Source organism: Schistocerca americana, chromosome 4 (assembly GCF_021461395.2).
Source record: "Schistocerca americana isolate TAMUIC-IGC-003095 chromosome 4, iqSchAmer2.1, whole genome shotgun sequence".
NCBI classification, from domain to species: domain Eukaryota; kingdom Metazoa; phylum Arthropoda; class Insecta; order Orthoptera; family Acrididae; genus Schistocerca; species Schistocerca americana.
The window spans coordinates 240210008-240224648 of NC_060122.1; the positions used below are offsets into that span (position 1 = coordinate 240210008).

At 38.8% G+C, this 14641-nt stretch overlaps 1 protein-coding gene across 1 annotated transcript in view; it reads right to left on the reverse strand.

Moving 5' to 3' along the window:
- Positions 1–1298: 1298 nt before the first annotated feature.
- The window catches only part of LOC124613373, a 73614-nt gene continuing 60271 nt past the window's right edge, over positions 1299–14641 (reverse strand). Inside the window, exons 2-3 of the mRNA XM_047142074.1 lie at positions 1468–1578; positions 1299–1411 (exon numbers count right to left, since the gene is read on the reverse strand). Coding sequence (XP_046998030.1) covers positions 1299–1411; positions 1468–1578 — 224 coding nt within the window. The remainder of the gene's footprint in view (positions 1412–1467; positions 1579–14641) is intronic.

A 14641-nucleotide genomic window follows, 5' to 3' on the forward strand; every position in this document is an offset into this window, starting at 1 on the left:
AGCGTCGGGAAACTACATGAACTACACCAAAAACCTCACCACAGCTCCAGTGTATCAGTTTGATGTGTTATCTCTAAGAAAGGGATTGTTAGACCTTACTTTTTTGAAGAGGGAGGAACCGCAGTTACTGTGACATCAGCGTGCTTTGTCGAAATGTTAACTTTCTTCACGTAGAACTTGAAACACGCCTCATGAAAATGAAAGGAATGTGATCTCAGCAGGATGGTGCTACAGCTCACACAGCGACCATGAAAGTGGTTCGACAGATGTTCCTAGGACATTTCATTTCACGATTTTGTGATGTTCCTTGACCACCACGTTCGCGCGACCTGTCGAGCTGTGACTTCTTTTTACAGGACTACTTGAAATAAACGGTGCACTTGAACAAGCTCCCCATAATCGGATACCTCAATATTTTCATTTGTCAGGAAACTGAAGCTATGCCAAGTGAAGCATTGGAGAGAGCTGTGCGGAAGTTCCAGGACAGGATTTAAATTTGTGTCCGCCAAGAAGGACTTCATCTCAACCACATTATTTTCGGAACCTAATTTAGGCATGTAGATTTCAAAAATGCGATGAAAGTACTATTACTTATGCAAGATTTTTAAAAATAAAAACAGCTTTCAGTCACTCAGCACTGAAAAAGACATGTTACTTCTGCTCCAACCTGTGATGTGTTAAGTCCAGTGGCTGTGTCCTATCTTTGCGATTTTTGCGAAGTTATCTAACAACAACAATAAAACGTAACATCGTGCGTTGTCCACGCTGTCTCGGCCTAACTAGATACAAAGTGTGTTCGACTGTTGCCCTGACCAGTATATGCTCCTAATCTCTTACCACTGAAAACATCATCTGGTCATCTGGCGCAGAATTAAAAGCAGCGCGGAGTGACATACTCTTGCGATAAGCCAAGCTCAGTTCGACCAGATGCTCAACTGAGAGAATCGTTGCTGCCAGAGTTGGGAGTTATTTGTACTAAATTCCACTTCAAAATTACCTTTAAATTTAATTATATTCGTCCTGATATACTGTACGTACACACACACACAATAAGTAAAATTCAGTATTTGCTGTGCTTCCTGATGTTGCAAATGTAATGGTCAGTCCTGTATTAAAAGTTTCGCTTGCAATTAAAACCACGTAGCATTGTTGTGAAAAAAAAGCACGCAGGATTATTTTGAAAATTTTATTATTAGTCTAAGTGCTTAACTTAAATACCGTCCCGAGAAGCAAGTATTTGTGTTTATCGGATCACCGACAAGCAGGTGCTTCTTAGGCTAAGTAAATTCCAGTCTAAGTTAACTGGTGGGAGGGCAGTAAAAAGGCGGGTAGACGTTGTCGATGCCGGAGGCGGGCGAGTTGATGCACTCGGAATGGCGCACGCCGAAGGAGAAGCGCGGCGCGCGCCGTCCTGCCATTGGAGGCAGGTAAGTGTCCGGGCCCGGCTTGACCGTCTTGTCGCCCGGCGGGTAGTTGGGCCCGCTCGCAGTGTAGTGGGGTCCGCGCCGGCCGAGCTGCGGGTAGTACACGTCCGGCCCCGGCGTCTGCGCGTACTTGGGCGCGCGGGGCACGTGGCACCTGCAACAAGTACCCTCACTGCAGACACACTTCCACACACTCCTATAAAAAAGTGTTCATACTCCGTTGTTCATGTAGAATAACTTTATTTGTTAGAACTGAAGCCTAGTTTACACGATGACACTTCGTTGCAGGCAACTGCGCTAGAGGCCAGTGCGCATGCGCGCTATGCGTTTGCGCAACTCGTTGGTGAAACTAAACACTTTCGGAGTGTTTATTTATTTATTTATTTATCCATCTTTAAGCATTTACATGCAATCGATGTCGTCATGAGTAATGTACAATCTACATATTAATAAATATAACTATTGTGAGGTATCACACAAAGCTAAAGTATGCATTTTAAAATAACATACATAATAAAGGAATACATTTGATACATAAAGATATCCCACATAACTAAAGTGTGCATTTTAAAGAATGTGGATAATAAAAGAACACATTTCATACATAAGGATTTCTCTACGTGTTTAACAGTTAAATGTGGAACTACAGAGACAAAAAAAGCTTAGGAAGAGGTACAAACAGAGTTCCAAGTTGTTTCGTAAGTCAGGTCTATTTTTGAAGAGTTTTCAAATTCTTTAACACTGTAAAAAGCTTTGTCTTTTGGCCATTTTTTAGTCTTACTTCTAAATATATTAAGAGAGACACAATGTGCCTGCACAGGTAATGTGTTGAAAAGCCTTATTCCCATGTATTCATAACTGTCTTGTGTTTTCTTGAGTCGAGTTGTTCGTATGTCTATCTTAAATGTTTGACGAGTGTTATGATTATGAACGGACTGCCTAAGGTTGTAACTGTTAAAGTTTTCTTTTATGTACAAAAGGCAGATGTATATAAAAAGAGAAGGGACTGTCATTATCTGTAATTCTTTGAAGTATGACCTACATGATACGTTATTTTTGGTAATCCCAGAGATGGTACTGATGGCTTTCTTCTGCCAAATAACAATTTTCCTGGACCATGGAGAATTAGCCCATAGAAGAATACCATAGCTAATATGCCAATGAAAGAATGCATCATAGGAATTAATCAGCAGGCTTTCAGAAACACAGGTGCGTAATTTTTTCAGTAGATAGATAACTCGCGAAAGCTTTCGAGATATGTTGCCTATGTGACTCTGCCAGGTTAATTTCGTATCTAAGTATATGCCAAGAAGTTTGGTAGAACTGTACTCAAAATCAGCATTGGATAAGGTGAAGGATATATTTACAGTCTTTTCATAGTTAATAGCTAACTCATTGGCTTTGAACCACATATTGGATAATTTGAGAAAATCTTTACTTTGCTACTTCAGTTTATTTATGTTCTTACATAAATTGATGAAAGTTGTATCATCTGCGTAAAGCACAGATTTGCATGGCATATTGCTGAGCAGGTCATTTATAAATATTATAAACAGTAATGGCCCAAGCACTGATCCTTGGGGAACACCTCTAGTGACATTCAGTAACTGTGACTTTTGATCTTTGTAGCTTACAGTTTGCTTTCTGTTACTGAGATATTATTTAATGAGGGAGAGTTACAGATCCCTAATGCCATAACACCATAGTTTTTACAGCAGTATTGTGTGGTTTACAGAATCAAATGCTTTACTTAAGTCCACTATTGTGGCTTCAGCAGATAATTTGGATTGAAAAGAAGATTGCACAATAGAAGCAACATTTTCAGCAGCATTAATTGTTGATAACTGGGCCCTAAAACCATATTGAGACTTAGTCAGTATATTGTTTTTTTGACAAATGCATGTTCCAACTTTGGCGACACTAGTTGCATGAGTTTTGAGGTTATGTGTGTTCGTAGAGTGTAAACAAACTGAAATATGAGGTGGGGAACTGAGAATAATGTTCGCTTTTTGGATATCTACGCTATGCATAGGTGTTTGTGGGATTTGAGTGATGCTGATTACAAAAATAAGCAACATATTGCTGCCGCTGAGACCGTAATGTGCGATCGTAACGTAGATGGTTTGACAATATCTGAGCTGCAGGGCAAAATTTATAGTTAGGAGCACATATACGTATAACTGAATTAAGAAAAATACAAGCAAATGTAATTCTGGCTGTGGCAATGCTCTCGTCTACAAGACTAAAATCCCATCGTTCGAGTTGGTCAACTCTTTTTAAGGAATATTGTTGACAGGAGGGAAGGCTATAGAAATTCAAGAAACTGCATTCTTTATTCAATATTTATCTATTCAAAACGTCGTTGCAGTGCTCCTCATTCACATATGTTAGAATTTTGAAATATTGCCACTGTACAGATCGATCTTCAAGAGAGTAGAGAGTAGTTTGCAAACCATTCTCTTCTTAATGCGGCCTGCTTCGAATAATTATTGTTACTAATGTTAATAACTATAACTGTTAATGTTAATAATTACTGGTGCTAATGAAAAGCCGTCCGGAGTGGGCGAGCGGTTAAAGGCGCTACAGTCTGGAACCGCACGACCGCTACGGTCGCAGGTTCGAATCCTGCCTCGGGCATGGATGTGTGTGATGTCCTTAGGTTAGTTAGGTTTAAGTAGTTCTAAGTTCTAGGGGACTTATGACCACAGCAGTTGAGTCCCATAGTGCTCAGAGCCATTTGAACCATTTTTTTGCTAATGAAATAGCGTCATCACCAACTAAAACCGTATCTTATAGCATGCCGAGTGTTCTCGATTCTAATGCACGCAATAAGATATATACTTTCAGTTCTGGCGACAGTTCTTCATCCATTACAGTACCTTTATTCCTTATTGCATAATTAACTATTTAGAACAAATGTGAACAGTTCTGGTGACATTCTAAGATAATTAAAAAACTTCTTGGATCTTCCGTTATAAGTTATTCCAGCGAGGATGCTGAGCAACCGAGCTGACGTCTTTTCTTCATCGAGTCACGAATCGAAACACGTTTCTCATTTTTTTTTCTTATACAGCCAGAGGTTGTACGGAGTTTCAGGGAGAGCATAAGGGAACAATTGTCACAAATGGGGGAAAGAGTACAGTAGAAGATTATGGGTAGCTCTGAGGAATGAGGTAGTGAAGGCAGCAGAGGATCAAGTAGGTAAAAAGACAAGGGCTAGTAGAAATCCTTGGGTAAAAGAAGAAATATTGAATTTAGTTGATGAAAGGAGAAAATATAAAAACGCAGTAAATGAAGCAGGCAAAAAGGAATACAAACGTTTCAAAAATGAGATCGACAGGAAGTGCAAAATGTCTAAGCAGGGATGGCTAGAGGACAAATGTAAAGATGTAGAGGCTTATCTCACTATAGATAGATACTGCCTACAGGAAAATTAAAGAGACCTTTGGAGAAAAGAGAACCATTTGTATGAATATCAAGAGCTCAGATGGAAACGCAGTGCTAAGCAAAGAAGGAAAAGCAGAAAGGTGGAAGGAGTACATAGAGGGTCTATACAAGGGCGACGTACTTGAGGACAATATTCTGGAAATAGAAGAGAATGTAGATGAAGATGAAATGGGAGATAGGATACTGCGTGAAGAGTTTGACACAGCACTGAAAGACATGAGTCGACACAAGGCCCCGGGAGTAGACAACATTCCATTAGAACTACTGACGGCCTTGGGAGAGCCAGTCCTGACAAAACTCTACCATCTGGTGAGCAAGATGTATGAGACAGGCGAAATACCCTCCGACTTCAAGAAGAATATAATAACTCCAATCCCAAAGAAAGCATGTGTTGACAGATGTGAAAATTACTGAACAATCAGTTTAATAAGCCACAGCTGCAAAATACTAACGCGAATTCTTTACAGACGAATGGAAAAACTAGTAGAAGCCGACCTTGCGGAAGATCAGTTTGGGCTCCGTAGTAATATTGGAACACGTGAGGCAATACTGACCTTACAACTTATCTTAGAAGAAAGATTAAGGAAAGGCAAACATACATTTCTAGCATTTGTAGACTTAGAGAAACTTTTGACAGTGTTGACTGGAATACTCTCTTTCAAATTCTAAAGGTGGCAGGAGTAAAATACAGGGATCGAAAGGCTATTTACAATTTCTATAGAAACCAGATGGCAGTTATAAGAGTCGAGGGGTATGAAAGGGAAGCAGTGGTTGGGAAGGGAGTGAGACAGGGTTGTAGCCTCTCCCCAATGTTATTCAATTTGTATATTGAGCAAGCAGTGAAGGAAACAAAGAAAAATTCGGAGTAGGTATTAAAATCCATGGAGAAGAAATAAAAACTTTGAGGTTCGCCGATGACATTGTAATTCTGTCAGAGACAGCAAAGGACTTGGAAGAGCAGTCGAACGGAATGGATATTGTCTTGAAAGGAGGATATAAGATGAACATCAACAAAAGCAAAATGAGGATAATGGAATGTAGTCGAATTAAGTCGGGTGATGTTGAGGGAATTAGATTAGGAAATGAGACACTTAAAGTAGTAAAGGAGTTTTGTTATTTGGAGAGCAAAATAACTGATGATGGTCGAAGTAGAGAGGATATAAAACGTCGACTGGCAATGGCAAGGAAAGCGTTTCTGAGGAAGAGAAATTTGTTCACATCGAGTATAGATTTAAGTGTCAGGAAGTCGTTTCTGAAAGTATTTGTATGGAGTGTAGCCATGTATGGAAGTGAAAAATGGACGATACATAGTTTGGACAAGAAGAGAATAGAAGCTTTCGAAATGTGGTGCTACAGAAGAATGCTGAAGATTACATGGGTAGATCACATAACTAATGAGGAGGTATTGAATGGAATTGGGGAGAAGAGGAGTTTGTGGCACAACTTGACAAGAAGAAGGGGCCGGTTGGTAGGACATGTTCTGAGGCATCAAGGGATCACCAATTTAGTATTGGAGGGCAGCGTGGAGGGTAAAAATCATAGAGGGAGACCAAGAGATGAATACACTAAGCAGATTCAGAAGGGTGTAGGTTGCAGTAAGTACTGGGAGATGAAGAAGCTTGCACAGGATAGAGTAGCATGGAGAGCTGCATCAAACCAGTCTCAGGACTGAAGACCACAACAACAACAACATGCAGCGATTCCACGCAACAAGCTTTAACTCCATCACAACTCGTGCGACGTGCAAATGCCAAAACTTTCATTTCGGATACGACTAAGGGACCGATAAAACGACGAAACTGAAGTGTATACTGGTGTCACCGTGTCTACAGTCATATATGAAACCACTTGGGTGCAACTCATTCCATGCAACGAGTGGCGCAACCCAATGTCGTCGTGAAACTAGGCTTAAGGATCACAAGCAGAGATATTTTTTGGTAAACTAACGGTATGTGGTTTCCTTCCTAATCTGTTTGTATAAAAGCATTAACTAAATTAGCCTTCTGCTAAAAGTAAACAAAAATTCTGTACCGGCTGGCCTCACAGTGGGGAAAAACATATTCTTACACTACTGAAATGTAAACATAGAAATGGCTAAAGAACCGCTTGCGGCAAAGTACGCCTTTACCTAAAAGCTACATCTCCTGCATGTTGGTTCTTATATAAGGGGAATGCCGTATAAATATCTGATATTACTGGATGAAACAAGGTAACCGTGCTGTCCGTAATATCGCGATTTACATAAAGAAATACTCTGATTAACAGCGAAAGAAGAGATCCACCACAGAAGCTAACGGAAAGAGAACGTAATATGTTAATAAGGAAGGTCCTAAACTGATGACTTCTTCATTGTGTGCGCATGTTAATGATCGGAGAAGGAAATCACGCCAGCTGTTGTGAGCTATATTTTAAGCAGGGCTGGTTCTGAAGCTAGGGTACCAAGAAGAAAACCACGAATCAGCAAGTAGAACGAGAAACTGAGACTTGAATTTGCTCGAGAGCATGCAAGCAAGAACACCAGTTTCTGGGACAAGGTTCTGTTCACGGATGAAAGTGCATCTCAGACATTTGTAAATGGTGGTAGAGTTTTGTTATGGAGACGACCAAATACCGAGCTGGGACACAAACACATTCAACTCACGTAGAGGACTATAGTGGAGGAATTATTGTACGGGGATATATGACTATATCTGGAGTTGGGCATCTTGTTTTTGTTGAAGGTAACACTGATAGATTTCAGTATTTTAATATCCTAAAGGGAAATATGCAAAAAAAGTGTTGATAGCTTGGGCTTAGACACGGATCTGTGGTTGTTGTACAATAGTGCCCAAGTTCTTAAGTTCCCAGCACAGAAAGTAGACCTTAATCCAATTGGGCACGTGAAAGAATAGTCAGAAAACATTAAGTACTAAGTAAGCCGGCCCTGAAACAACATCTACAACAAGAATGGCAATGTATTACTTCAAAGACTGCCAAAAAACTGGTTCAAACCATCCCAAAGACGTTAACAGAAGTAATACACAGAAGAGGAATGCCTACAGAGTATTAACGTTGTCATTATAGTTACGTACATTGTAATTTTCTTTGAATGTGTGAATATTTTCCCCCAGTTTGTGAAAGGAGCTGGTACAGAATTTTTATTTACTTTTTGCAGAAGGCTAATTTAGTTAATATGTTTATATGTATATACAGGAAAACCCACACTGTTAGTTTACCAAATGACATCTCTGGTTGTGGGTTTTCCGTTCTAGTTCAAAATGGTTCAAATGGCTCTGAGCACTATGGGACTTAACTTCTGAGGTCATTAGTCCCCTAGAACTTAGAACTACTGAAACCTAACTAACCTAAGGACATCACACACATTGATATCCGAGGCAGGATTCGAACCTGCGACCGTAGTGGTCGCACGGTTCCAGACTGTAGCGCCTAGAACCGCTTGGCCACTCGGGCCGGCTTTTCCGTTCTAGTAAATGAAGTTATTCTGAATGAACAAAGGCGTATGAATAATTAGTTTACCAAATGACATCTCTGGTTGTGGGTTTTCCGTTCTAGTTCAAAATGGTTCAAATGGCTCTGAGCACTATGGGACTTAACTTCTGAGGTCATTAGTCCCCTAGAACTTAGAACTACTGAAACCTAACTAACCTAAGGACATCACACTCATTGATATCCGAGGCAGGATTGTAATATCTCTTTATATTCGATGAATTATTCAGATACAATTCCACCCTTGAATGACGTTTACTAATTTTCTATCTTCATTCTCGCAGAATCCATGCGAAAAGTAGTTCATACAATAGCTATGCCATGAGCGCATAAGTATTCTATGTAGTACTCTCTCTGGTGGTTGTTAAAAAAAAAAAAAAAAAAGAAAGGGAGCTTCCGAGATTGTCTTCGTGCCGATTAGCCTGTGCTTGGTTTGGAAGAACTGTAATCTGATTATTGAGATTTATTACAGAAGATAACTGATATGAACTGTACGATTAAATGGAAATATATATAGATGGCTCCTTCAAGTAAATGGTGTGTATTTTAAATTTGAGAATTAATGATATTTATCGATATATTGCGTAGTTGTTAATCAGAAGGGACTTCCGAAAGACTGGATACGAACCTGCACTTAATAATCCAAGAGCTCCATTGCTTCTTCGGAAGGTTAAACTTCATCAAAGCCAAATATCCGCTTGATCTGAGGTTTCCCGACTGATTATACAACGCTCCCAAAATTACGAGGCATTTTATTTGTGCAGATTAGCAGACTGCCGCAAAGCACGAGCCTGCAGAGAAGAAGAATCATCGCCTGATTTCATTCTAACAAGTAAAATTTCAGAATCATTTTGAGTGACTGAGCTATGACTGTATTTCCTATCATGAATGATTGATTGCTCGAACGAATTGAGAGCTACATAATCACGTAGATAGGAGGAAAAAGTACAGTGGCGCCAGTGTGACAGGACTCTCTTGGATTGTTATATAATATATGTATTTTTTGTTTCATGAAAACCAACGAGAACGAGAGGTAACTAATCTGAAGAGAGATTCGGTGCCCATAGTAAAAGATTGCTGATACCAAGAAACGATTTCAACTATTGGACAACACCGAGACTACAGAACAAGGCCAGAGAAATCTAATTTTTTTTATCCTGTAGTTAAAATAGTTTGAAATCAATTTAGAAAGAACTTTTTTCCAGATAGTAATTAGATTGTAGAACTGTATATTGTGTGATTTTCGTATCTGAACATTGAACTTTATACCATCTGTGAAGTAATTTGAAAGTTAAGTGTGTCTACGACAGTAAATTTGAAACTGTATTTAGTGACTGGAACCTGATATTGACAGTTATTTAATTGTATTAACTAGAGCGGCATTTAAAATGTCATTGAATCAGCAACGAGACGTGCAACAGCCTTCAGCTGTTTGCGCAGGAGCAGAGGCCACGGATAACAATTCTGAGACTGTTGTGGCTAGCGGTAGCAATATAAATAATCCCGCTGGTTCAGAAAACATTCATACAACAGCTGATCAGACTGTTGTTGACACATTAGTTGTTATTATGCAACAGTTGTCTCTATTAGCCGAAGGCCAAGCGGAGGTGAAACGAGACTTATCCGTTATACAAAATGAATTCAAAAATCAACTAGCCGAAAATCAAACAGAATTACAAAATCAGTTAAGAGCAACCTTTACCGAATTAGATCAGAGATTAAATACCCAGACACAGGAAATAAAGGAACAGGCGGAAAGGACCGAACAGAATCTTATTGCTCGAATTGAGCAGGTCCGCCAACAATGCCAAGAAAACAATAGTAAATTAAAAGCGGAACTAACCGAATATGTATCCGTCAAAATTGACACGATACAAAAACAAGTAGAACTGTTTCCTCAAGTAATACAAGCTCAAGAGGACATACAGTGTTCCGTAGCTATGATACCAGAAATAACAGAATCCCAAGATAATCTAAAGAAGCAATTTGACGAAGTGAAGGAAAAACAGGAGACAGTGGAACATAGAATGAATGTACTTGCGGGAAAGTTTTCAGAAATGACATTAGAGCGGCAAAATTCTCCTTCGGAAACCATAGAAGAAACTGTGAAAGTAGCTTTACAGTCCATTTCAGAGAGTTCCGAGGATAATTTTTTTAACAAAGGGTTAAAGGAAGTTCGAGAACAACTTGGCGACGATTTCTCGCGTTGGAAAGAAAATATCGAAAGATCACTAAATCTCTCGCAGGAGGATTTAGAAACACCGAGAAGTAGGAAACAAAACTCTCAATCTGTGCGTGACATTCCGTCCACGTCAAGATCCGATGTAGACAGAACTGGAACGTCACAAGTAAGATACGATATAACGGATAGCCACAGGGAAAAGTACGAACAGGATGATTTTTGGAATCGTAGTAGCGTTGAGGAGAAGATGATTAAACAGAGACAATTTCAAATCTTTAACCCTGACAAAAAGAATGTTCATCCTGTAGTCTTTATTCGAAGTTTCAATGGTCTATTTCCACGATCTTGGACAGAATGGCAAAAGATTAGTTTTGTATCTGGATATATACAAGGAACAGGAGCATTGTGGGCATCCGAACAAACATCTTCTTGTAAATGTTACAAAGAATTTGAGCAGGCTTTTCTAGCAAAATATTGGTCTGCTGGAATACAAGAAAGACTTAGACAGGAAGTATTATATCCTGAGCCTTTCTCGTTTTCTAGAGGATCTCTAAAGAGATATTTTGAGAAATACATTAATAAATCTTTGTATTGGGATGTACCGATTCCTTTGCCGGATATACTTAGAATACTCAAGTACAGACTACCCACCAGTATAAGGAATCAGCTGTTATATATAAATGATAAGGATATAGACTCATTTATGACTACGCTTGATCATATTGATATAATTGAGGAGGACAATAAAAGGGCAAGAGAAATGTCATATCAAAGAGGAGTAACAGAAGCGAATCCGAGCTGCAACTCGAATGGGAATGGCAGTAATGGCAGCAGTAACAATACTCATAACCAACTACACTCTCCGAGGAGACTTAGAAATGGACAAAATGCAAACAATAATTATTACCATAATGGAAACTTTAGTAATGGTGCAGCGAGGGGCTATTTTAGGAACAGTAGGAATTTTAATCGATATGATCCGATTTATGGCAACACAGGACAGTTCTACCAACACCAGCAGAACAACAACAATAATTACACAAATCAAGCAAGACAATATAGACCGAATTCACCACAACAACCGATAATCACTGAAGTAGCTGAAGAGATAAATACCAATCGGACCAATAATCAGTCAAACTAAACATGACCGCATCGTGCCCCAGAGGAGCGGTCAGGGGATCTGTTAGGGGCGAAACAGTAAAATTACAATTGTTAAGATATAATGATGGTGAGCTGTTGACTGAAGAGTTAACAAAGGATTTAATAACTTGTCATAATGACAGATCGAGTGTTCCGGTATCGGAAGTATGTGTTGAAATAGAGGAAGTTCCAACGAATGTGATATTGGACACCGCCGCTTCCGCCAATGTCATCTCAGGCGCTCTTTTTCGGAGAATTATTAGGAAGAAGAAGGTACCAATTTTGCCAGTACAGAACTGCAAAATCATCGGAGCTGTTGGAGCACGCTCTCCCAATGTCAAAATACAAAAACAATTAGAGATGAAAATGGGAAATGTAGCAATAAAATGCACGTTCCTTGTAGTGGAGAAGTTATTAGTGGACTGTATTCTTGGTATTGGGAGTATGCAGGAATACGATTGTCAGATAGATTTTTTGGAAGGAATAGTTAAATTTAGATTAAATGGAGAAGAGATAGCACTGGATTTAAATAGAAAGGAAACGGTGCATGAGAAATATTGTGGCGGTGCCATAATTCAATTAATTGACACTACAAACGGTCGTTGGACGGAGCTTTCAAAGGATTTGATACAACAGGAGGACTTTAACCAAACAACAATGATAAAAGCTAGTGAATCAAATCAGCTTACCGGAGAACAAAGGCAGCAGCTTCATTATTTGTTAGAGGCATATGAAGAGATTTTTGATGAGAAACCAGGAATTATTAAAGGGTATATTTGTCACCTACAAGTGAAGCCACATCAGACTTACTGTTACACGCACTACCCGATCCCCTGGCGCTTAAAACAATCCGTTCAAAGGGAGATAAATATAATGTTAGAATGGAACTTGATTGAGCCATCAACTAGTCCATATTGTTCTCCACTCTTAGTCGTTCCTAAACCTGGAGGCAACGGAAGAAAAGTATGAAGACCAGAATTTAAAATGCGAGGAAAAGATTCGACGCGCACTTGTCAGTTTAACTAAAAAGGCAATACAACGGAAATTGACATACGATAAACGGATTCACCGGATTCAGACGTTTCGTCTTGGAGAAAAGGTTTTATTGAGGCGACACATCTATTCCTCGAAACTGATGAAGAACATAAAGAAATGGAATCTTATTTATACCGGACCATATGTTATTGTAAATATACCAAATCCTGGATCATACTTGTTGGCATATACCGAATCGAAAAGAATAAAGGGATTATTCCCGCATAATGATATTAAGAAATTTTTTGAAGGATCGTAGATCTGTGATACCAAATATGGAGAAGAATTTAGAGTGGAATTTGACTATGAGTCAAATGTGTATATAAATATCAAGAAGTTTATGTTGTCTAGAGGTTAAGAGACAGTGAGATTACTCCTGTGATAGGTTAAGAGACAGTGAGATTATTCCTGTGATAGGTTAAGAGACAGTGAGATTACTCCTGTGATAGGTTAAGAGACAGTGAGATTACTCCTGTGATAGTTTAGCACAAAAATTTTAAGATAGGTAGAAGAATTTGTTAATTACTAGTGTTTGTAAGTGTGGACTATGAGCAGAAGCCACGGTGATATACAATGAAAGTGCATCTACATTTCCTCAAGACACGGCACTTATGTGAGAATTGCGTGTGAAACTTGAACAGTGTGGGATATGTAGGTAAATACGCTGTGTGTATGATGTGCGCTGTTCGCGCAAGAAAACAAATGAACTGTGAAATGAAGCAACAGTCGATAATGTCACTGTTGCAAACAATTGAAGATACTCTCTGGTTGCGCGAGAGAAAATTATTATAATTTTTAGATTTTTAATTATGCCTTCTTTACCAGGAGAATTAATTTAAGAATTTTAACTAACATTTTAAGAATAGCAGTTTGTGTGTTTCATGTTATGGACATAATTGTTGAAATATATTTCCATAAATGTTCATGAGAGGATGAAGAAGATTCTGCGATTGGATGATTTGTTAAATGAACATACGTCATCATTAATGATATTTATTTGCAAGTGGATCTATAAATCAATTAATTATAAGAATAATGAAAATTTTTCAAATTATTCTTTTTGTGGAGTCAGTGTCATATGCCTATGTTTAAAATTTTTCATCAAGTGTAAACTTAAATTTTATCCTTAATTTCGTAATTGAAAGCAAACCTCGGACAGATTCAGTGCTCTACTTCCACCTGCACTATAACAAAACGAAGATTAGATTAAAATTTTTTTTTTGACAGGAATACATTCGATGTGAGCTACAACAAAATTTAAATGCCCACAGTCTATTTGGCAATGTTGTGGACAATCAACAGTTGTAATGCAAAACAACTTTGGTATTGAGGACTACAAAAAAAAAAAAAAAAAAAAAAAAATTCGCGATTGTCAGGACTGATGGATGTTCCAGTCTAGTACAGATAGAAGAATATAAGAATCCACTCCGATTTTGAGTTCAACGATGAAATATGGACTTCATTGCCTTAATCCACTCTCTTCCAGGGATTTATTCAGTCAGAACCTTTTCTTATTCCGCTTTAAACCTGTTTCATGTTCACTTCCCTGACCATCTGTTCCTGAGATCATCTTCGTGTTTCTACGGCACGTTACCAGCTTCTATCCTGTACCATCGCCTGTCCTCTGTGCCGCCTCCACCAAACGCTGTACGTCGCCTACCCGGTGTCCGTACCCAGTGTTCCTGTTCCATCGACTTCACAACGAGATCGCCGGCTACATCGTCGAAAGAAGAATTTTGAAAATTTTTTTTTTTGAGCAATATTGTAAAATTTTTTTTGGCTATGAGGCACTTTTCCTTCGATCTAATCTATAGAGCTTCTATATATTTCAAAATTACTGGATTTAGGCTTTCCTATCTTCTTTAATACCTGAGCTGGGGTCTATTCTTCCGGGTTTTCCAGGGTTTCCCTGTGAAGGCCAGTT